General features: G+C 36.4%; 1 protein-coding gene across 2 annotated transcripts in view; it reads left to right on the top strand.

The window, feature by feature from the left end:
• Positions 1-22,957, top strand: part of LOC108698753 (mitogen-activated protein kinase kinase kinase kinase 5) — a 73,950-nt gene that overhangs the window by 40,011 nt on the left and 10,982 nt on the right. The window contains exons 7-21 of one of the 2 annotated variants that reach the window (XM_018230510.2): positions 102-144; positions 2,289-2,361; positions 2,441-2,572; positions 3,142-3,204; positions 3,698-3,779; positions 4,479-4,595; positions 6,250-6,328; positions 7,524-7,582; positions 11,979-12,043; positions 13,462-13,504; positions 14,562-14,769; positions 17,388-17,473; positions 19,379-19,420; positions 20,871-20,955; positions 22,063-22,142. In XM_018230510.2, coding sequence (XP_018085999.1) covers positions 102-144; positions 2,289-2,361; positions 2,441-2,572; positions 3,142-3,204; positions 3,698-3,779; positions 4,479-4,595; positions 6,250-6,328; positions 7,524-7,582; positions 11,979-12,043; positions 13,462-13,504; positions 14,562-14,769; positions 17,388-17,473; positions 19,379-19,420; positions 20,871-20,955; positions 22,063-22,142 — 1,257 coding nt within the window. The remainder of the gene's footprint in view (positions 1-101; positions 145-2,288; positions 2,362-2,440; positions 2,573-3,141; positions 3,205-3,697; positions 3,780-4,478; positions 4,596-6,249; positions 6,329-7,523; positions 7,583-11,978; positions 12,044-13,461; positions 13,505-14,561; positions 14,770-17,387; positions 17,474-19,378; positions 19,421-20,870; positions 20,956-22,062; positions 22,143-22,957) is intronic. The other variant, XM_018230511.2, reaches the window with a different exon arrangement.

Genomic DNA, 22,957 nt, shown 5'->3' with positions numbered 1-22,957 from the left:
TCTTGCACAAAGGTTATATTATATTTGTACAATTGCATGTCTATCATAGAAACCTTGATTAGTGCGGTCTGTAATTGTATTTCATATTTTTTCTCTTTCAGGGTGCTAACATACTTCTTACAGACAATGGAGATGTTAAGCTAGGTAAGTTGAGTTTCTAAGGAAGGGAAGATCACACTGCCACTTAAAAAAAGGCCATGCTGTTGTTTTGCTTTAATTCATTAATACATTTTAGCCAATGAAGAACCAAATCATCAAGAGGAGCCAACTTGTTTGACATCCCCCAGGGTATCTAATCATACTTCTCTTTTTAAAAAAAATAAAAAAAAAATAATATGCAACAACCCATGTATGTAGAGTGACACGCTGCTATTATTATCTATAATCTTGACTAGTGCACATATTAGTTGTGGAAGTTCAAATAGTGTTTATGTACCTTTTTTACAAAAGCCCAACTGAAAAAGGTCATGTGAAAAAGGGTTATCATTTCCCTTTGTTTTTTTTCCTGTGGTAGTTGAGGTGGCAAACATATATATGTTTCTCTATTTTGTGTATTGAGCAGGAAGCTGCATTCTCCTGCATCTACATAGTGCTGCTCTCTGTATGGATAATGCCACCTAATGAAAGTTTGATTGCATTTTGTTTTGTGTCATTTTGAAATTTGATAATCAGTAAAAAAAAACATAGTGTCATTGTTCCATGCTGCATGTAGCAATAATGCCTTACTAAAAGATAAGCTTGGAGCCCTGCAATGCTATATAGTATAATTTATATTTAATTTTTGCTTTATGTATTAAGAGCAGACAATATTTGCAGCAACAGAAATGTAAGAAATGGATGTCCACTTTTCTGGAAGATAATATATTAAATGTTCTTAGCATTCCTTGCAAAGATCTAAACTGAGAATAGTCAGGAAGACAAAACATTCTTAAATTGCCACATGTGCTGTTACCCTGACAACAGGAAAAGGAATTTCAGTTTCCCAGCTCCTGGATGGCTCACTTGTGTCCTATAACATAGCAGAACTGCCAAGCATATGTTTGCCTGACAGTCTTAGAAAGTATTTGTTCATTAGAATATATTTATTTTTTAGTTAAATTCAGCAGCTGCTTGTTGTTGCAGTATTTGAGTCTGTTTCAACAAATACCAAATCACTTTTTTCTCAATGCAAGATTAACCAAAGAACATAAACTACAAAATACCTCACATAAATATGAAACAAACAATAAAATGCACTTTCAACATAAACTAATAAAAATTGTAAATTTCTGTAATTAATGATATTGCTTTATTTATTTATCACCACAGGTGTACATATGGGGGAATGTAATAAAAATTTGCAAGTGTCCTTTCAAACGGCATTTTTGTGAATGTTTAGCCCTGCTTGCCATGTAAAATCATTCGCTTTGCGATTACATGCACTGCAAATGTTCACAAAATCCATTTGGTCACAGGTCTTGCAATGAAGTCATTGAGGTCTTTATTCCATCAAAAAGGATGCAAAGATTGTCGCTAATGTTCACAATTGTCTTTGCACAGGTTTTTTGCGCTAATAAAACGTATTGCATACCCCTGTAGTGTTTTACCAAAGTGCAAACATCGGAAATGCAATAAATAAGTGGAAACTCTTACCTAGGCTACGTATATTAAAAAAGCAACATGCTTATCCAAGATAAACAAACAAGTTAAACAACACCAACAGGTATCAACAGTAACGTGGCATTTCACTCAGACTGCCAGATAGAGAAATTAAGATTTCTTTCTCCAGAGAACGTCTTTCCACTTTTTTTTTCCCATTGTGGTGACCTTAAAGAGGTACGGACACCAGAAATGTAACCATTGTTTACATCTACCATAAAACTGACTTTGCATGCTTCTTATAATTTTGCCATAAAGTATTTGCCCGATGCTTTTACATTACCCATCTTACTTCCCGTGATCGCCTATGTGGGGGTGATTGCCATATTTGTGCAGCAGGAGTCCGTTAGCATTAGAAACTTTAACTGACAGGCTGAGATGGGACAGTCAGGTTGGCAAAAGTCAGGTTTAGCTGAACTTCAACTCACAATTACTTACAAAAACAAACCTCTCAGCAAAAAACATGACCTACAGGTAACTTTTATTGTTACCTCCTGGGGAAAGTTAACCCACAGTGATTCTAATCTGTGAAAAAGTAAATACCTACATATGTGTCTCTAACTTGTATCCAAAAAGTAATAACATTTATATAGTTTTCAATAATATGGTCTTGTTTTTTTCACTCTCCCTTTTCTCTAATTGCATTACAGCCGACTTTGGTGTGGCAGCCAAAATAACAGCAACAATTGCCAAGAGGAAGTCTTTCATTGGAACCCCGTACTGGTAAGTTTTTTAATGTTCTTGATGCTAATGCTTAATGCTCTTAGTACTCTTGTTTTAATGCACTTCTAATGCATCTCAGGATGGCTCCAGAAGTGGCTGCAGTGGAGAAAAATGGAGGCTACAACCAACTTTGTGACATATGGGCTGTTGGCATCACTGCAATTGAACTGGCAGAACTGCAACCTCCAATGTTTGATCTGCATCCTATGAGGTATGTTGTTTAGTTTGGGTCTTTTCAAGACTCTTCATGTTAGCAGCTATTAAAGTTGAGTCTAGCATTTTTCCCAAATTGTACATATACGCAATCAAAGAATGTTAATACAATCCATAAATGTCTCATAGATTCTGTTAAGCTGTATCCATGGCAGTTCCTTTTAACTGCCTCATATTTTAACACTAATATTTTTTATGTTCTCATAAGATGCCATCGTAATTTTGTAATTCCATTTTGCATTTATTTTAGGGATGCACCGAATCCACTATTTTGGATTCAGCCGAAACCCCAGAATCCTTTGCAAAAGATTCTGCTGAATACCAATGTTTTGTATTCGCCCAAATCTTTTGCAAAGGATTCGGAGGTTCGGCTGAAAAAGGCAGAATCCTGGCCGAATCCCGAACCTAATCCTGGATTTAGTGCATCCCTAATTTATTTATATAATGTTCCTATCTTTCCTGGTGCTGGTTTTTTTCATCCTTGCTTTCTTATTGACTAAGCAAGTTAAATCTTCTTTGTGATGCTACACTTACTGATCAGTTTCTGTTTTATTGAACTTTTTTCAGAGCTTTATTTTTAATGTCAAAAAGTAGCTTCCAGCCTCCAAAATTAAAGGAAAAAATGAAATGGTGAGTTGACTTATTTAAAGCAAGTCACTTATGTTCTTCTTTAATCAAATGTTATATAGCAATTGTTTAAAATGAAATAAATCTCTTTTCTATAATGAATTAGAGAAAGGAAATATGTGAAGTTATTATTGTTACTTTTTATTTTATATAGCGCCTAAATGTTTGACCCCTAGCATTAATCTGGGTGTTATCTAAAAAGGGACCTTTGTTTGAAAGATTCAATTGTTTCATACTTTATTCATTGCATGTTTATCAAAGGAGAGTAGCTAAACTTGATTCTGTCCTCCCTCAAATAAACCACAGAGCTAGTAAAAGACACACAAAAAAATGCCTAGATTTTTGACATGTTTCCCAGCTGTTCCAACAGCTGGGAAAGAGTTATGGATGTTATTTTCTAGAATAACATTGTTGTGCAAGCTTATTTAGTTATGCCTTATTTTCTTCTACCTGTTTATTGTAAAATATTGTCTCTCATTTTTTATTCTATCTCTAGGTCACAAAGCTTTCATAACTTTGTCAAAGTGTCTTTGATCAGGAATCCAAAGAAAAGGCCACCTGCAGAGCGACTACTCACTGTAAGGAAGGCTAATTTAAAGTTCCCCATATAAGCCAATTTTGCCAAAATTCATGGTCTGTGAGACAAAAATTTAATTTTGCTAAATGAAACAGATTTAAAAGTGACCAAATTTTTATTATGAATGAATTACTGTTTTTCAGTTGGTTTAAAGATATTGATTTTGATAGCAATTACATTATTAAACATCTATCTGACCCTTTTCATTCTCTCTGTACTTACTGCTGGTTCTGACCAAGCCAACTCTCCTTTATTCAGATCTCCAGATACCACAATGCCTTTCATGTTTTTTTCACATATCTGTGAAATGGCTTTTACTACATTGCTTTAATTGTCAGAACTAGCTGAATAGTAAGGGACAGCCAGATACAACTTTCAGTAACAATTACAGTCACAAATAACTTTAAAACCACCGAAACTTTGCATATTGGAAAGCTGCTTAAAATGATCATTCATTAGGCAAATTATGTATTTTTATGCCAGTATGTTGCAGAATGTTTATGTGTAAATGATTAAGGACTAATAATATAGAGTCTTATTTATTTAGTTGAGATGTAGCAAATACAGTGCATATGCAGTTGTGGGGATATGATATTCTGGGTGAATGCTTCATGTAAAGGACTGACTTGTACTGTAGATACCTAGATGCCTTTGTAAATACTGATGATACTGCACTTCATTTTTGTAATTATGCTTTCAGCATCAATTTGTAGTACAGCCAGGCCTCTCAAGGATTGTTGCACAAGAGCTTCTAGACAAGTTTAACAATCCTGACAGTCATCACCATTACAGTGAGCCTGATGACGATGATCCTGAGGTGAGCATCCTACATTTGCCTTTGTATTGTGAAAAACTTCTCAAAATGAATCTGCACACTCCACTAAACCAGAGGAATAAACATACCCTTTGCATTGCCTGAAAGTGGATGCCCTGGGTATCCGTTACTAAAGTACAAGGAAGGAAATAACCTTGTTGGCTCCTTCTCAAGCAGTGCAGGTGTTTTTTGTCAAGAGTTCTGGGAATGGTCCACATGGTTATAACTACAGTAAAAATAGGCAGCAACAAATCTAGCTATCGGTGTTTGCCCACCCTAATAACTGACTGAATGGAACTAGCTCTGCCTATTGAACCTAATACAAGCTCCATTCATGAATTGCTTGATTTGTGTTTAATACCAGTGGAATAATTTTTTGTTATAGTATATTCTACTACAAGCGTTTTAGAGATTAACTTAACACAAACTGGGTTTTTACATGTGGTGTCTGTAATTTTATGTGATTATTCAAATATTCCCCACTGACAAGCTGTTAAAATGGAAGAAACTATGGATTGCTTACTTTTATTAGAGGCTTTTAGTCTTTCATGTTTAGCGCAGTTCAGATTTTTACATTGTCTACTTAAACTGGCCATATACATGCAATGAACAATCTTTAGGACAACTAATGTTCATGGCAAGATCATTTGTTTGTGCACCACTAACCACAAAATCTAGCAGTTTTGAGTGTAGAAATAGAAGGATTATACAATTGTTATAGTCAGAATCAAAACACACCTACCATAATTTCAAACTGTCTGACAAGCCAGCCGTTATCCATGTTAGGAAAATATCAGTCTGGATTGTCTGTCCAGCACACACGTACTAAAATCATACAAGAATTAAGCTGGCCATAGACATGCAGATTTACCTTCATATCAGATGAACGATCGTTCGGTGCCATCTCCCGACCTGCCACTAACCATTCCGATCAAATAAAGTAGTAAAAGAACTGATCAGACGATGTTCTGCCCCTGACAGCAATCGTACGAAAGCTGGTAACAGTCTCCCACTGATATGGTCAGATCGGCAATACATGCAGAGATATTATCTGTAGCCGACAGAAATTTTTTAACCTGTCTGATCGCCTGAATGACCGATCGCCATGGCACAAAATATGTCGGGACACTCCATACACAGCCTGAAAATTGTAAAAAATGGAGATTCATACGATCAAATCTTTGCGTCTACGGCCATTTTAAGTTCTGAGACATTTTATAGGTACGTGTGTGTGGTCAGATATAGTTAGTGAAAAGTTTAGGTTGAATGGACAGTGTCAGGTTTCACCCATCAGATAACAGAGGGTGTCTCATTAATTTCTTCTAAAATTGATAGCCATAAAATGCAAATAGTGCTGGTTTGATTAGTTACATGTTTACATGAATGGAATGGGCCAGGCAACCAAAGTTACACAGATGCTTTACCATAAAATTGAAGTATTGGTTTAATAGTAAATAATAGTGTAATGAATCTTTAATGAAGAGCAGAACAGTCTGCTTATCTTTTTCTGTAATTTAGTTGAGACGTCTGTCTTCTGCCTTATAAAAAAAAAAAGCCGTTCCAAAACTGAGAATTTGGATCACAGCAAATGTAGAAAATGGCAACAAACTGCATAGTATTTGTTAATTCACTAGGAACTCATTTTATTTGTCTGCAGCCTCTTTCCATGGTTCGACATACCATCCGTTCCACAAGCAAAGCTGCAAGAGCTGAAAGGACAGCCTCTGAACTAAATTGTAAGTCTAGTTACAGAACAAACTAAAACAATGGTATTGTTTAGTGGCTTAGAAACACTTTTGAAGAAGTGCTCCTTAAACCATTAAAGAACAATACAGCATTTGTGTAAAAGTTTTCTTTGTCTGGTTAAATTCATCATATTTAACTATAATATATTCTGCCCACTCGTGTCAGCTTCAGAAACCACTACAAGCAAGACATGTCTTAAAATGAACACTTGTGCAACAAGGAGAGGGATTAGAATTTATAGAATGCAGATATTATTCATAACCTCCTGGGATGAACTGCAGTTTATTTAGGGGCAATCAATACCTGTATCAGATATGCTTTTAAATTTTTTTTCATTATAAAGATCTATAGTTCTTGCATTTACCAGTGTAGAACAGTGAAAATCAAAATCAAAGCCCTTTTGTATTACAGTTTATCATTGTCATGTCTATGTATTATACCCCATTCACTTCTCTTTTCAAACCATTTTATTGGTGGAGAGAAATTAATTATATTTTTGTGGTTTCATATAACTATTTCATGAAACATGGTGAATCAGAAGATGACACCTGTGAACTGTTCTGTGCTACTCTGCATCTATATGTCAACTTCAGAAACAGGGGCTCTTTTTTATGTACTCGTATGAGACCTGTTATCCAGAATGCTCGGGACCTGGGCTTTTCCAGATAAGGGGTCTTTTTGTAATTTGGATCTCCATAGTTGAAATAAAAAATGAATTAAACATTAAATAACCCTAATAAGATTGTTTTGCTGATGAATTATATCTTAGTTGGGATCAAGTACAAGGTACTGTTTTATTATTTCAGGTAAAAGGGATGTATTTTTTAAGAACTTTGGCTTAAAATAGAGTCTATGGGAGATTTATGGGGGGGGGTTGAGTTCTCCTTTATATATACCAAGCTCTGACTTGTTGATCAGCTGTGATATTGGTCACAGTAAAGGGTTACTTTGTAATCTACAAGTGAGACAAGCATGAATATACTCCCAATTTCTATCTGTTTTTAATGCCATTTATTATCCTCGGCATATGATTTTCTAAATGACTTTAATTACTGTCAGTGTGGACAGCAGCCAGACTTTATAAGTATAGTCAAGCCTCTAATATGTCATTATCCTTTTACCTCAGGTTAGTAAATGAACCCTTGGTGTGTCTACAACTCTTATTTACTCCTTATCTCTTCATAGTTGACAAACTGCAGTTTAAACCTCCTCTCAGAAAAGAGACTGAAGCCAATGAAGAAATGGTAAGTTTGGCAAATCTCTCTGATTTGCACATTGGCAATGTTTGTGGGATCATTTCTTTTCCTGTGATGACAATGACTTCATATCGCATATAATGGGTTTGCACACTCCGCTAGGGTGCCGAAATGTTGGAGTATTCTCATCCTTTGGCAAAGTGTATCCGTCCCTTTTGGTTTGTTTTTCTTCTTTTGCTTTGAAATTGGTGGCATGTATATACTTGTCAGTACTATTTCATATAAATTGTCTTGTATTAGATATTGATCCACATTTCATATCTACAGGGGCCATCCTGGCCCCTCCGCTGCCTGAGGCAGCAGCAGTTGTTGCCGCCCCCCCTCCCCCGTGTCCTTACCTTTTTGCACCTGAGGGGGTCCACGAGGGCGGCAGGGAGGGCCAGGACGCTAGCTAGCGTGGAGAGCCTAACTGCCTTCTCTGCGCTAGAAGAGTCGAATTTCTGGTGTGAAAACTGGAAATTCAGCTCTTAAAGTACCAGGTGCGACATTTTTGCTGCCCCTGGTACCTAGTGATGTGCTGCCGCCTGAGGCGAAAACCTCAACTCACCTCATTGGTGAAGCGCCCAGGCTTATCTATATATAAAAAGAAATTTACTTTACCACCTTTTGCTTGTATATTATTCAGAGTGTGCGAACCCATTATATGCGATATTGAGTTTTGAGTTAAGGTGGCCATACACGGAGAGATCCGCTCGTTTGGCGATGTCGCCAAACGAGCGGATCTCTCTCCGATATGGCCCACCTTGAGGTGGGCTATATCGGGCTGATCCGATCGTGGGCCCTAGGGCCCAACGATCGGATCCTAACGAAGAGTAGCGGGCGGTCGGATCGCAGGACCGCATCAACGAATAGATGCGGCTGCGATCCAACGGGATTTTTCGTCCCATCCGATCGAGATCTGGCCGATTTTCGGCCAGATCTCGATTGGTGAAGCCCATCAGGGGGCCCCATACACGGGCCAATAAGCTGCCGACACGGTCTGTCAGCAGCTTTTATCGGCCCGTGTATGGCCACCTTTACTTGTTGATATTATCCCGGGGTTATCAGCACCTCTTACGTTTGGTATATTACTACTTAAAAAATCTTTTTTGCTATTTTGAGTGCCCTCCTTTGATTTGTGTTTCTGTATGACAATGACTTCAACTACGTCATTGTCATCGCAGTGAATAAACTGATAAACAAATTTTAGTGATGCAGATTTTACACCCTTTTCTGTGGGAATCACTCCTATGATACATAGGAGGAATAAAGTGTGGTGTTGGGGAGCACCAACCATCAATCACAGTATATGGTGTGCAGAGCCAAATAATGATTATATGCAAAAAGGAGGGGAGAGAAATTGAAAGAAGTGGCCCTCACAGTTGCACCTTCCCATATATAACCTCCGAGATAGTTAGAAGTATTGAAATTAAAATTAAAACATAACTTTTAATCTACATTTAAAATCGATGTCCAAACAAAAATTATGTTCAGTGTTAAAAAAGCAGCAAGAACCAGGACGTTGATTGACTGGTAAAGGAGGGATATCACGAACAGTGCTAAGCAACCATATGGCCCAGCAACTTGCCTTGCTGGTAAATATCAATTCTATCACTAGTTAAGGATTCCACGGTTCATATAGCCAGTTCCAACCCCTTCACCCTCATAATACACCACCCGTTGTAAAGTGCCATTAAATAATAATGCCTTATAACTCGGGTACTTGATTTCTACAGAGAGCTGAAGTTCTGGCCCACGGATCAATTGAACCCATCCAACCCCTTCACCCTCGTAATACACCCTCCCGATCCGTTTTACCAAGAAAGTCCCTATCAGACGTCCTGCCTATCTGGAAGCTAAAAGATGCGCCTGACACGCGTTTCACCCGCGAAATGCGGGCTTTGTCAAAGGCGATTGCGAGACCGGCGGTGCACTCCTAGAAATAGCTGCGGATCAGCCGGTACAGATTCAAACCGGCCAATCATCATGCAGGACGTCACGATGGAGATCACATAGCCAATGCCGTCTTCTCCCTGCTGCCCTGCGTAAGGCCGCTCTGGAAGGGATTTCCTATAGAACGATACTTTCTTAATCATTTGGGCCATTGAAACAATGTTGCAAGGTTGACGCGTAGCTACCAATGTATCCATACTGTAATATGCTGACATGACTCAAAAATAAATCTTTTTAACCCATACTGTTAAATCACAGTGGGCTCAGAATGCAATCTATACAACAGGTATTAACCATTTTATAGCTAGAATAGTAATAATACTGCTCTTAAGAAATTACAAAGTGCAAAGTAAATACTATTTTCTTATCATGGCAAGTAAGCCTACATCTCAGTATAGCAATAGCGAAAAAACCCTTAAGTGGCCATATCAATAAGATATATTCTGATAGGTATGACTGCGTAATATTATGGATACTTTTAGAACTCCATACAGATATTCAGATGGGCATGTTCATTCTGATGCTTACATTTGGGTCAGAGGGACTCAGTACAATATTTATATGAACGTGTTCATTGTAATGCTTGCATTTAGACCGGAGGGACTTAGTGCGTTCATTAGAAAGATCCACTCACTTTCTTTGGATAAGAGAGCTGTTTCCAAGTCCCCCCCTCTAATACCCAGAGACACTCTAAACAGCCCCATTGCTTTAAGGCCCATGCTGGTGTGATTATGATTTTCAAAAAAGTGAAGGCTGACCGGTGATAGTTTCTTGTCAGCTTTGAGAAGGTCTACTGCATTCTCAATACTATGAACATGCTCCATGAGTCTCTTCTTAAACGCTCTATTAGTTTTGCCAATATATATTTTATCACAAGGGCAAGTTAACATATAAATAATGTTATCTGTATTACATGTAAAGTTGTGTGTAATTCGGTGCTTCTTGCCAAACCTATCCACAACATAGCTACGATTATGCATGTATTTGCATGCCCTACACTTGCCACATGCCACGGTACCATGGATTGTGGTTTGTTGCTGTTTACTGAAATGGCTTCTAACCAAATGATCTCTTAAGTTAGGTGCCCAGGCATTATTATTTAATGGCACTTTACAACGGGTGGTGTATTATGGGGGTGAAGGGGTTGGAACTGGCTATATGAACCGTGGAATCCTTAACTAGCGATAGAATTGATATTTACCAGCAAGGCAAGTTGCTGGGCCATATGGTTGCTTAGCACTGTTCGTGATATCCCTTCTTTACCAGTCAATCAACGTCCTGGTTCTTGCTGCTTTTTTAACAATTAACATAATTTTTGTTTGGACATCGATTTTAAATGTAGATTAAAAGTTATGTTTTAATTTCAATACTTCTAACTATCTCGGAGGTTATATATGGGAAGGTGCAACTGTGAGGGCCACTTCTTTCAATTTCTCTCCCCTCCTTTTTACATAGGAGGAATTCAGACATCCTGTCTGCCTCCATGCAGGAGGATAGGAAGCAGCTGCTAGTGGTTCAGTTCCTTTAGCCCACAGTTTTACTAAAGATGGCTGCATTCAAATGTGTGCCTTTCTACTATTACATGGCACTAATATTTTTGATGGAGTGGTGTGAATGACATTAAAGGACCAGTAACATAAAAAAATGAAAGTGTTTTAAAGTAATATAAATATAATGCAGTGTTGCCCTGCACTGGTATAACTACTACTATAGTTCATATAAATAAGCTGCTGTGTAGCAATGGGAGCAGCAATTCAAAGGAGAAAAGGCTCAGGTTACACAGCAGATAGCAGATAAGCTCTGTAGAACATAATGGTGTTATGTTATCCACTATTTAACCTGTGCCATATAGCCTTTTTTCAACTTCCGCCATTGCTACACAGCAGCTTGTTTATATGAACAGTAGTAGTAGTGTTTCTGAAGCAAACAGATCAGTTTTACCAGTGCAGGGCAACAGTACATGATATTTTCATTACTTTAAAACACTGACTTGCATTTTGCATGACTGTTTTTGATAAATAATCTCAACAACACAATTTTTGATGGCACATGTAATTGTTTTCCTGTGATTGAGGCATGAGTCAGATGGCTTCCATTCTTTTTCAGATGGGCGGGTTGTTGTGTTTGGATATAAACATAGAATCTGTCATATAACTCATGCTCAGCAACTGACAGTTCCTAAAGTCTGGAGAAAATGCCCCTTTTTATTTGCAAAACCACAGTATGCTGAATTAACTGTAAGATGCTAATAAAGTTTATTTGTATCTCTGTGCAACTCTGAAACACAGGGGGTCTGTATAAAAGGTGTGATTGAGACTAAATTTAAAATAATGAAATTATCCAACTTTTACAAGATGTCTTTTTAAGATCAGATACAGATGAGTTGTAGCAACATGCTAACTCACCTGCACTTGATCATGCATCAGTCTGATCTGCAACTTATTTATTTCAGGGTTGCAGCAGAGAGAATGATTTTGGATCTCAGTGGATCCCCTTTGCCAATGGTGTCAACAATGAGTGAGTAAAATATCACTTGCAGGTTTTCATTTAGCAGAACTTGGCTACATAGCTTTGCTAACCATTTAAATAGCTGATCATATTTTACAGAGCTTTACTTTTTAACGGGGGTGTTCACCTTTGCGTTAACTTGTAGTATGATGTAGAGAGGGATATACTGAGACAATTTGCAATTGGTTTTCACTTTTTTATTATGCAGGGTTTTTGAATTATTTCGTTTTTTATTCAGCAGCTCTCCGGTTTGCAAATTCAGCTGGTTGCTAGGGTCCAAACTACACTAGTAACCATGCATTGCTTTGAGTAGGAAAATGTAATATGAATAGGAGGGGCCTAAATAGAAAGAAGAGTAATAAAAAGTAGCTATAACAATACATTTGTAGCCTTACAGAGCATTTGTTTTTTAGATGAGGCCAATGAATCCCCATTTGAAAGCTGGAAAGAGTCAGAAGAAAAAGACAAACTCAAAAACTATAAAATATAAATAATGAAAACCAACTGCAAAGCTGCTAGGAATTGAACATACTTAGGGGCAGATTTATGAAGGGATGAGTTGTGTTTTCCACAAAATGCGAGGTTATTTTTAAGTCAAAAATCATTTTCTGGGTTAAAAATACACATTTTTCAAGTTTTCTTGAATCAGAAAATACCATCTAAAACCTATCAGGATCATGTAAGAGTAAATGGAAGAGGCTCCTTGAACCATTCAAAGATGTAAATAGCCTTTATGATGTTCGAGTTTTTTTCCAAGGGTTTTGCCCGAAAACTCTATCAATTCACATGATTCAAGGTTTTTTTTTCCCGCCGAAAACGTAATCAATTTACGTTTTAGGGTTTCACAACTCAAACTCGCTGATTTTTTTTACATTTGAGTTTTTTCTTAAATTAGAAACCGTTAAGAGTTACCTCCCCTTTAAGAAATGCAACTGCTAAAAATTCAAGATCTCTGCTTAACTTTATTAACTTGTTTGTTAACATTACTTACTTTCTCTTTAACAAGAACAACCTTTGCTTTATTGTATTTTTTTTCTGGCTAATTAAATACTTGTCCTCTCGACTTTATGATTTTAGTTTGCTGAGTGTGAAATTTGAACTACTTGCCTATGTCCCCTGAGAAGTTATGGATGTGAGGGTACATCTTAGAACTACTTAAATGAAGCTGAGGCATGATGGGTGCCATAAGATGGCTGTCTTAACCATTCTGCTGACAGAAATAGAGAATGTAAATATAGTAAATACGCCAAAGTGCCCTCTTTGATATTAACACAGCTTGTACATAACAATACTTGCCCTTAGACCAGCAGTAAGGTATACAGATGTACAAAATATATTGTGTATAATGTTTGTGTATCATGCATTTATTAACCTTGATTAAAGACTTGTCATAGGCACATATTTTAACACTTTTTATTTTTCTATAGTTCTACAATGAAAAGAGCTGTGCCACCACCACTACCCCCCAAGGTATTACCTCCTGCTCTTGCCACCAGAACACTTATATGCATGTAAAGAAAAATGTTATTTTCAAATACTTGAATTATCCGATGTTCAGTTGTGTAATCCTTGTACATGTCGTTACTTCACATTGAAAACCTGGCACCATCAAAACATTTAACCTATCTATGTTAATGAAGTTGGTCACACATGGTCCAGCTACAAAGATAAAGATTTGTCCAGACTGGTTGCAACCTAAACTAGCCATTCTCAATGGCCTATTGTTTTATAGAGTTTCGTCTTTCATTTGTGCATTATGCCAAATGATAGAACTATTGTGACAAAAAAGATCTTTTTTAATTGTTGTGCATTAGTTCAAAGTATTATGTAGATTAAATGTAAGTATTTAGATCCTATAGATCTTCAGTAGGGATAGGCAAATTTGACCTGTTTTGTTTCGCCAAAAATATGCCGCCAGCGAAATGTCACCGACGCCCATTAAAGTCTATGGGCGTAAAAAAAATGTTGTCACGCATCGATTTTTTTATATATTTTTTTGACGCACAATGCCATACAAGTCTAGGGGCATTGTTTTCTCGGCGAAAATATTCGGCCATCCCTAACCTTCAGCTTTGACACTTTACAGCAGTGATCCCTAACCAGTAGCTCATGAGCAACTTGTCCCAAACCTTTGGATGTTGCTCCCAGTGGCCTCAAAGCAGTTGTTTATTTTTGAATTCCTGGCTTGGATGAAACTTTTGGTTGCATAACAATCAGTTGTATTGCCAAATAGAGCTTTCTGTAGGCTGCCAGTATACATAGGGGCTACCAAATAGCTAATCACAACCCTTCGTTGGTATCCTCAGGAACTATTTTCATGTTTATGATGCTCCCCAACCCTTCTTACTTTTGAATGTGGCTCACGGGTGAAAAAGTTTGAGGATCCCTGCTTTACCGGTACCAGTGCATTTTACTGTTGGTAAATGCTGGAAGTTTAATTGGGATAAACTGCAGGAGGGCAGCATAATACTCGGGAAGTCTAGCAAATGGCAATATATTTCACACTTTCATTTTTTATGTCCTGCAGCCTGTGAGAGTTTACAGCTGCCCAGATGAGGATGTAGATGACAGCGAAAGATCCAGCACAATCAAGCATCAACAGGAAAACAGAGCTCCGCAATTTCACAGGAGACAGAGCAGCCCAGGTTGTGGTCATCAGAGAGCACTTTCCCATAATGTCCTCACTAACAGCATCAGCAGCCCTGGACTATACAGCAGTAGGAACTGTGACATGGGTAAATAATGCACTGCAGAAGCAGGGAGAACTTTGGTGCTTCTGCAGCACTCTTACCCAAGGTGGTAAAGCAGCATTTTATCATTAGCAGCTGATAAATGGGCTCTGGTGGTATAACTGACTACACACTTTCATCTCTTGCAGTTACAGGAAATATTCCTAGTGTCCAAAATTCCTCTCCAGATACTAGTTACTGGGGTAAAAGTTAAAAGTCTATCATTAAGGTATAAATGAGAGTGGGCTTAAGAAAAGCTCACTTTCCTTAATTCCATTTAGAGAGTTGTAGTCTAGGTGGGGAAAGGTTTAAAATGTTCCTTTTGTTGGTAAGAAGACTTTATTTTTTTACGGTTTTATTTTCAAATGATTGGCTTTTCCAACTGAGTCTAGTCTGTTTGTAAAGCTGAAGTCATACGTTAACCCCTCCCATGGCTCTGACTAATGAGAATGGACTGAAAACGCTACTGATTATTTTGCTCTTTGTACCTTTCTCTAGTATTGACATTTCCCTTTGGAATTCAGTGGTAGCCCCAGCAAGTGATTTCATGCACTTTGTCATATGAAAAGTGATATTCTTCCATCAACCTTAGGGTGTTCAGTTATTGAATAATTTCAAACCATTGTCCTCAGTATCGTCCACAGTTCTGCAATGCTGAGAACTGTAAATGGAAAACAAGTTGGCGAATCTGGCATTCGGTTTTCTTTAACCTGTGCCTGTGTTTACATGTCATGAAAAGAAGTGACAGTTTCATCAGAGTCTGGAAGTGTGTGATGCAATAATACCTGGAGTTTCATTTTCAGCCATGCCCTGCTTGCTTTTGTCACCTTGCATCAAGTCTGTAATTGGGCAAAATAGGCATAACCAGAATTTTCCAAAAACGTCTGAAAATATTACTGCTTTTTAAATGCTAAGCTTACAGCTAGAAAACATATGAAATATGATGCATGTGAATTTTTAATTGAACAATCTCAAATGCAAAAATATCAAATAGCAATATAACCATTTTTCCTGTTTTATATAGTAAGCGAAATTTCCAGAAGACATCTGTATAATTAATATACTGTAACTGCAAATAAATATGGAATGCCAGTGCATGCTATAGCACACCACTCATTTTCTTGGGTGAAGTTGTACCAGAATGTGCAGCTTAGTGAATATTAATCCCACTACATAGAAGAAGTTGGACTGCGCTGCCTTAAAAGCTTATTTATTACATATATAATGAAATAAGGGTTCTTTCAAAACTGCACTATAAATCACTTTATGGTGCTTGCTGCTCAGGCAGAATTATAATTTAAAAGTGTACCATGCTCACTAAATAATTTTTTTCTCTTTTAAATACAGCTTAAATAGCAGTGAATGTTTTTGATGTGGAAAATTCAGATTATTCCTGTCAGATATTTCTGCCATGTCTCTCCCTGCTTACCAGCCTGTAGTGACAGCATATTCCAGGGGCCATTCCACGCAGCAAGGCTTTCTAGACTACCCTATAAATGCGTCACTTTTCTGCTTTACTCATTAAGGTTTGGAAGAGAAGTTCACCTTTAAAATTAATATTTACAATGAAATAAAATAGTTTTTTTGAGATTAAAAAGATAGTTAATATAAGCTTGTTTAATTGGTATCAAAGGAATTGTTCAGTATAAAAATAAATATGGTGCAAAATAAAAAATGTTTCTAATATAGTTAGTAAGCCAAAAATGTAATCTATCAGAGAGTGACTGGATGTCTAACATAATAGCCAGAACACTACTTCCTGCTTTGCAGCTCTCTTGGTTTCCCTTATTGGTTACCAGGCAGTAACCAATTAGTTACTTGAGTGGGAGCACATAGGTCATAACTGTTGCTTTTGAATCTGAGTTGCATGCTAAAGACCAATTGCAAACTCACTGAACAATTATGTCCAATGTGGCCCACCTTCAGGTCACTGACTAACTCAGTTAGAGTTCGAGAGCTGCAAAGCAGGAAGTAGTGTTCTGTTCTGTTATATTAGACATCCAGTCACTCCAGCCTTTATACATTACATTTTTGGCTAACTAACTATATTAGAAACATTTTTATTAAGAGACTGATGTGATATACTTTCTATCTACTTGCCAATAATTTGGAACTCGATTTTAGAATAATTTCACAAGGTAGAAAAGCTTCTGGAAAGCAGATCTTAACATACTGGCTAATACTTTGAGCTGTATTTGTATTTTAACTTTAGTTCTCCTTTAAGTACGGTAATGCAATTATAACAATACCAGACTCTCTAGAGTCCATATTCTTTTTCTTTACTCCATATACCACCCCGAAGAAAGACAAATGAAAAATGCAAAGCATTTCAAAAAATTACAGAAAAAAACAATTGGGACACGTTGCAGAGTTGCTTAGAATACTTGCATTTAAAAGATAATTGATGTTAATTTGAAGTTGAACTTCCTCTTTGTTATTCATTTATTTATATTGGTATATTACATATAGTTGTTGGAATGGAAACATCTTAAAATATGAGTTGCTTTTATATGTTGTAATATTCACAAGTATAGAGAAGTTTACTGTACCCAGACTTCCTTTTCATTTAGCGCCGCTTTAAATTCTTGCAGTCTAATATCAAATGTTGCATTTATATGCTTCAGGTAATGGGGACAGTCCAGTGCGTAGCCCAATAGGAGAAGGAGGCAAACCACAGCTTCCACAGAAGAAAGAAAAGAAGGATTTTCCGGTATGTACCTCATTATGTGGCACCCCACTAATAGCAAATGCACTCAAGAATTGTCTGGGCCATATGGAACCATTTGCAATATTAATTTCTCTGTCATTTGCAATAATGCTGCAGCATTCAGGTTTGGTGTCCTCTCTGGATGAGTCCTAAACTCAACTTCAGTTCCTGATAGTCAACATTTAATGGGGTTGTTCACCTTCCAACACTTTTTTTCAGTTAGGTTGTTAACCAGAGTCAAGTTGTTAACCAGAAATAAAGACTTTTTTCAGGTACTTTCTATTTTCTTTTTGTGATTGTTTTTCTAATATTGAAGTTTAAACTTTCATTTTTCACCTCCTTTCTGAAGCCGCTCTGGGAGAGGGGGCGGGGGTATTGTTCTAAATGATACATTAGTTGATGCCTGATCTTTTTCCCTATTGAGCTTGATTCTTGATTTTTAAATACGGCAGCAGTTAAAATTGATACAATAGTTGGTACCATTGCACACATGATCCTGAGAAATGTATTGACTAATGAAGCCAATTGTGACAGTTCAGAATCTGCACCTGGATTATTGAGCTGCTAGAGTGAAATACCAGGGACACGAACATTAAACGTTAAACTTCAATATTGTAAAAACATTCAAAAATTAAAAATGGCAAGCAATTGAAAAAAATCCTTAATTATGGTGAACAATCTGAAAACAACTGAACTGAAATTTGGAAGTTGAACAGCCTCTTTAGGTTTAGTGATGATGCACACAGAGCAGATTTTTTTTCCCATATACAATGTCAATGCTTTGTTCCTGCAAATAGGAAAGATGTTTTAATAAATTTATGATGCACAAAAACCATGAATATCTTATATATACAGATCTCTCTCTCTCTCTCTATATATATATATATATATATATATATATATATATATATATATATATATATATATATATAAAAAAAAAATATATATATATATTATATATATATATATAAAAAAAAAAAAAAAAAAAATATATATATATATATATATATTATATATATATATATATATATATATATATATATATATATATATAATATATAATATATATATATATGGTGAGTAGTGATGTAATTTGTCATATGACTCACTGAAACTTGTGTATTATAATAAATAAAGTACTCCCTGTTGCAAAATACAAGGATTCGGCCTTGTGTTTTTTATATGGTCATGAAACTCGTCCGTAACTTATAATATCCTTATAATTTACAAGAGAGGGTACTTTATTCACTATATATTGCAAAACAAGTACATAGCGGTTGTGGGAAAACATGGTGCATCTATGGGGGGTTATTTATCAATTCAGTTTTTGTGCTAAAAATCATGAATGTGAATAATGGTTTAACAAATACATATTTACATAAAAAACTCAAATGTAAAACGTCCGCATCGAAAAGCTTATTGGGTAATGCAGAGGTTAGTGGTAGCTGTCATAGCCGAAATGTAAACTTTTTAAAAATTTTCAAATTCTCAAAAACTCACTCTAAATGATGAACAAAGCACAAATTTAAATTATCCGAGTGTTCTTCCATAATTATATTCCTTTTAGTTTTTTTTTATATACTCATTTTTTTAATAAGGTAACATTCATGTTTTTGTTAATTGTGAGTTTATTAGAAGTAGGAAAAAAACTCTAAGATTACCCTAATCCAATTAATGATAAAATGTTTGTTTAGTGTAGATATTGACAGTTAATTGTTAACAGAATAGTGTATTTATCTGTACAGAGAGCTAATGCACTGTATATTTTGTTTGCATTGATATTTTAAAGTAGTAGCCATCGTATAGCTGGACAGTGAACATACAGCACCCATAAACTGCAACAGTATAGATAGCTATATATGACCTTATATATTTATTATCTGCAATTAATTCTACATTCTCTCCTAGAAATCAACAATAAATGGCTTACCACCTACTCCAAAAGTACTGGTGAGTAGCACTGATCTGTATTTACAGTAACATGTAAGTGTAGCAAATTATCCTAAAATAACACCAACGACAAATGAAGGCATTTTACAGTAATATAATGCACTGGCAAAACTGCTGTGTTTGCTTCAGAAACACTACAGTAGTACCAGTTTTACCAGTGCAGATTATTAGCACCTTATATTTTGGTTACTTTAAAATGTTTATTTTTTTTGGCTTCACTGTTCCTTTAAGGTATTTTGTGGGAAAATAGTTTACCTAACACAGAGAGCACATCCTGGACTTAAATCAACACTGCCTGAGTTACTCCTTTATTTACTGTCGCCACCAGTTTTACTGTAAATTAATTATTGTCAGAAACTCACACTGCTCGGGACTCGAGAGAATCGTCTAAATCAAACATTCAGGAGATATAGGGGGCAGTAGAGGATAAATCCAGTTGGTATGGCCCAGTGTGTTTGAGCCACATTCAAGTGTTTAAGCCCTTTTTATATTAAGAATAATGTTCTAGGGGGTGAACTTTACCATTAACTTTAATCTAGGCTTAATGTGGCTGTGTTTTCAAGGTGTTTTATAGGGATACAAGGGTAGGACGGGTATTACAGTCAACGACTCCTCTTTTTTTAGCAAATTATTATAGACCATGTAACTAAAGGAATTTGTACATTTTACCTAAACAGAGCAAATAATCAAAGCATACCTAAACATATTAAAAAAGGGCTGTTCTCTGAGAAACTGTAAGGTGATATCTATATAGAGTATTATTATAATGTCAATATTTTGGAGTAATGCAGTGTTTCTATTTGATATGTTGAGGAAAATTGCTGTATTGAGGTTTTTTCAATAAGCTTATGTTACATCTGTACTTTAAAATCACCTAGTTGTTCCGGACTCCTAATTTTTATGGCAAGCGACTGCCTGACTAGAGACCAGCTGGAGAAATGTGGCCCTCCATGGGATTTTTATGGTCTCCCGTCTGCTCTAGGGCCACATACATTTCTGTGTTTTATCCACATTTTAGCATATGGCTCAGGAAATAATTGTCCCACTACGTGTAAAAATGTTGAACAACACTGCTGCATAGGGTTTAAGCTATGGGAAGTTAGGGAGTAGGACAACAGATGGGATTGTTTCCATTGGCTTACAAGATTCCTTATACTTGCTGGGTTTCCATGGCAAAATAAAATTATGTACATGTTGGAGGATAGTTATTGTTTGATATATAAACTTTAATGCAGTGTTCTAGGTTTGGGGCAGGTCAAAGAGTATTAATGTAAAAAAAATGTTTAAGAAAGGTTTATTATCTGGTGTATTATCAGTGATGTTTCTGCACTGTATGTTATGCAAGTAATTATTTTGTCTACTAGTAATGCAGTGTTTATATCTCAGATATCGAATTAAAATATCTCACTATATATGTATTAAGACTTCATCAACTACTTTGATTTTACAGATGGGAGCATGTTTCTCCAAAGTGTTCGATGGTTGTCCATTGAAAGTAAACTGTGCAACATCCTGGATACACCCAGATACCAAAGGTATGGAAAACAGGAGGAAGTTCCGTCACTGCCTTGTTAATGGATGTGTTCTGTATGTCAAATCAGTATCATGACTTGCAAAAGGAAAATGTATACGTACAAATAAAAACATATGTGCATATGGAATATATATATGGAAATATCGTTTCATGAATAAGATATAGTGTTCTAATGCTAAAAATGGTGTAGCTACTTTTCTGCTTGGATAGGTGCTTTACAAAAGTGCTATTGTTTAGCTCACTTTAGCTTAAAAAAACAGGCAGGAGGTGTAAAATTACCATGGGGCCCTCCAAGTAAATTTTTACTGAAACACTGCATTTACATGAATTGGTTTTCATACCATCTGTCTCTGTCTTATTATTGCCATGCAGTACTTCTGTGTGACACAGAGAAGTAATAGAATCATGCCTGTAGTCAGAACCTTTTATAAAGATAATAACACAGGCTCAGAATCACAATTTATATATCCTGGTTAACAAGGTTAACAGTGCCCCCTTGAGGTCTTTTCAAAACATAACGTCTCATCAACAAGAATATTCTTATGTATTGTACATAGGAATTCTTATATCAAAACCAAAGCTGTCTGGTCTTTCTGTGTAATCATTCCTTCTCTTTATCTCTGCCCCTACTGAATTTATTCACAGCATCTATAGCTTGTCATTTAAGCTGGTTCACCCCGTGGCTGAATGTAGTAAAGTGACCTGAAACTGCTTGTTTAAGTTATACAGTGTTGAATGCAGACTTTTACTCCTTTATATGTTCATGGACACTCCTAGTAATTTGGCCAACAGTGGGATTGAATTCCCCTATGTTACAATTAGAGCAACAAGTCAAGTGCACCTACAATATAGAAAGAAGAACAAGGGTAGTCTGCCTCAAGCTTTAGTCATAACCCAAGTGAGACTTAATCAAAACAGAACTTACAATTGTGTCCCTTTTTGTACACCATACATGGAGGATCTATAGTACTCTATTTATTAGTTAAAAGGGAGAAATAGGAAATAGTTAATGTACACATTAATGTAAATAGATATATCTGACCATATGCTAGCAATGACTTTTGTGTGCAGTGCAACAGCCTAGTGACTGGGAATTTTCTGCTTGCAGATCAGTACATTATCTTTGGCAGTGAAGATGGAATTTACACATTAAATCTTAATGAACTACACGAGGCCACAATGGAGCAGGTGATTATAACATTTCTCAGACTTGATTATGTATTATTTTCTGCTAACTGGTTCAATTTTCAATATCATTTTCCTTTGTAAAACTTAAAATTCTCCTTAAAGGGATACTGTCATCGGGGAAAAAACATTTTTCAAAATGAATCAGTTAATAGTGCTACGCCAGCAGAATTCTGCGCTGAAATCCATTTCTCAAAAGAGCAAACAGATTTTTTTATATTCAATTTTGAAATCTGACATGGGGCTAGACATTTTGTCAATTTCCCAGCTGCCTCTGGTCATGTGACTTGTGCCTGCACTTTAGGAGAGGAATGCTTTCTGGCAGGCTGCTGTTTTTCCGTCTCAATGTAACTGAATGTGTCTCAGTGAGACATGGGTTTTTTACTATTGAGTTTTGTTCTTAGATCTACCAGGCAGCTGTTATCTTGTGTTAGGGAGCTGCTATCTGGTTACCTTCCCATTGTTCTTTTGTTTGGCTGCTGGGGAGGAAAAAGGGAGGGGGCGATATCACTCCAACTTGCAGTACAGCAGTAAAGAGTGATCAGAGTTTATCAGAGCACAAGTCACATGACTTGGGGCAGTTGGGAAATTTACAAAATGTCTAGCTCAGCATGTCAGATTTCAAATTGAATATAAAAAAATCTGTTTGCTCTTTTGAGAAATGGATTTCAGTGCAGAATTCTGCTGGAGCAGCCCTATTAACCGATTCATTTTGAAAAAAATTTTTTTCCCATGACAGTATCCCTTTAATGATCTCTACCCCTGATTTAGCTTACTGCCTTATGCCAATTTTAGTGAATCATGTGACCGAAATTACA

Source organism: Xenopus laevis, chromosome 8L (genome assembly GCF_017654675.1).
Source record: "Xenopus laevis strain J_2021 chromosome 8L, Xenopus_laevis_v10.1, whole genome shotgun sequence".
Classification (NCBI taxonomy): Eukaryota; Metazoa; Chordata; class Amphibia; order Anura; family Pipidae; genus Xenopus; species Xenopus laevis.
The sequence above is the reverse complement of the archived record's forward strand: the minus strand, read 5'-3'. Positions and strand labels throughout refer to the sequence as shown.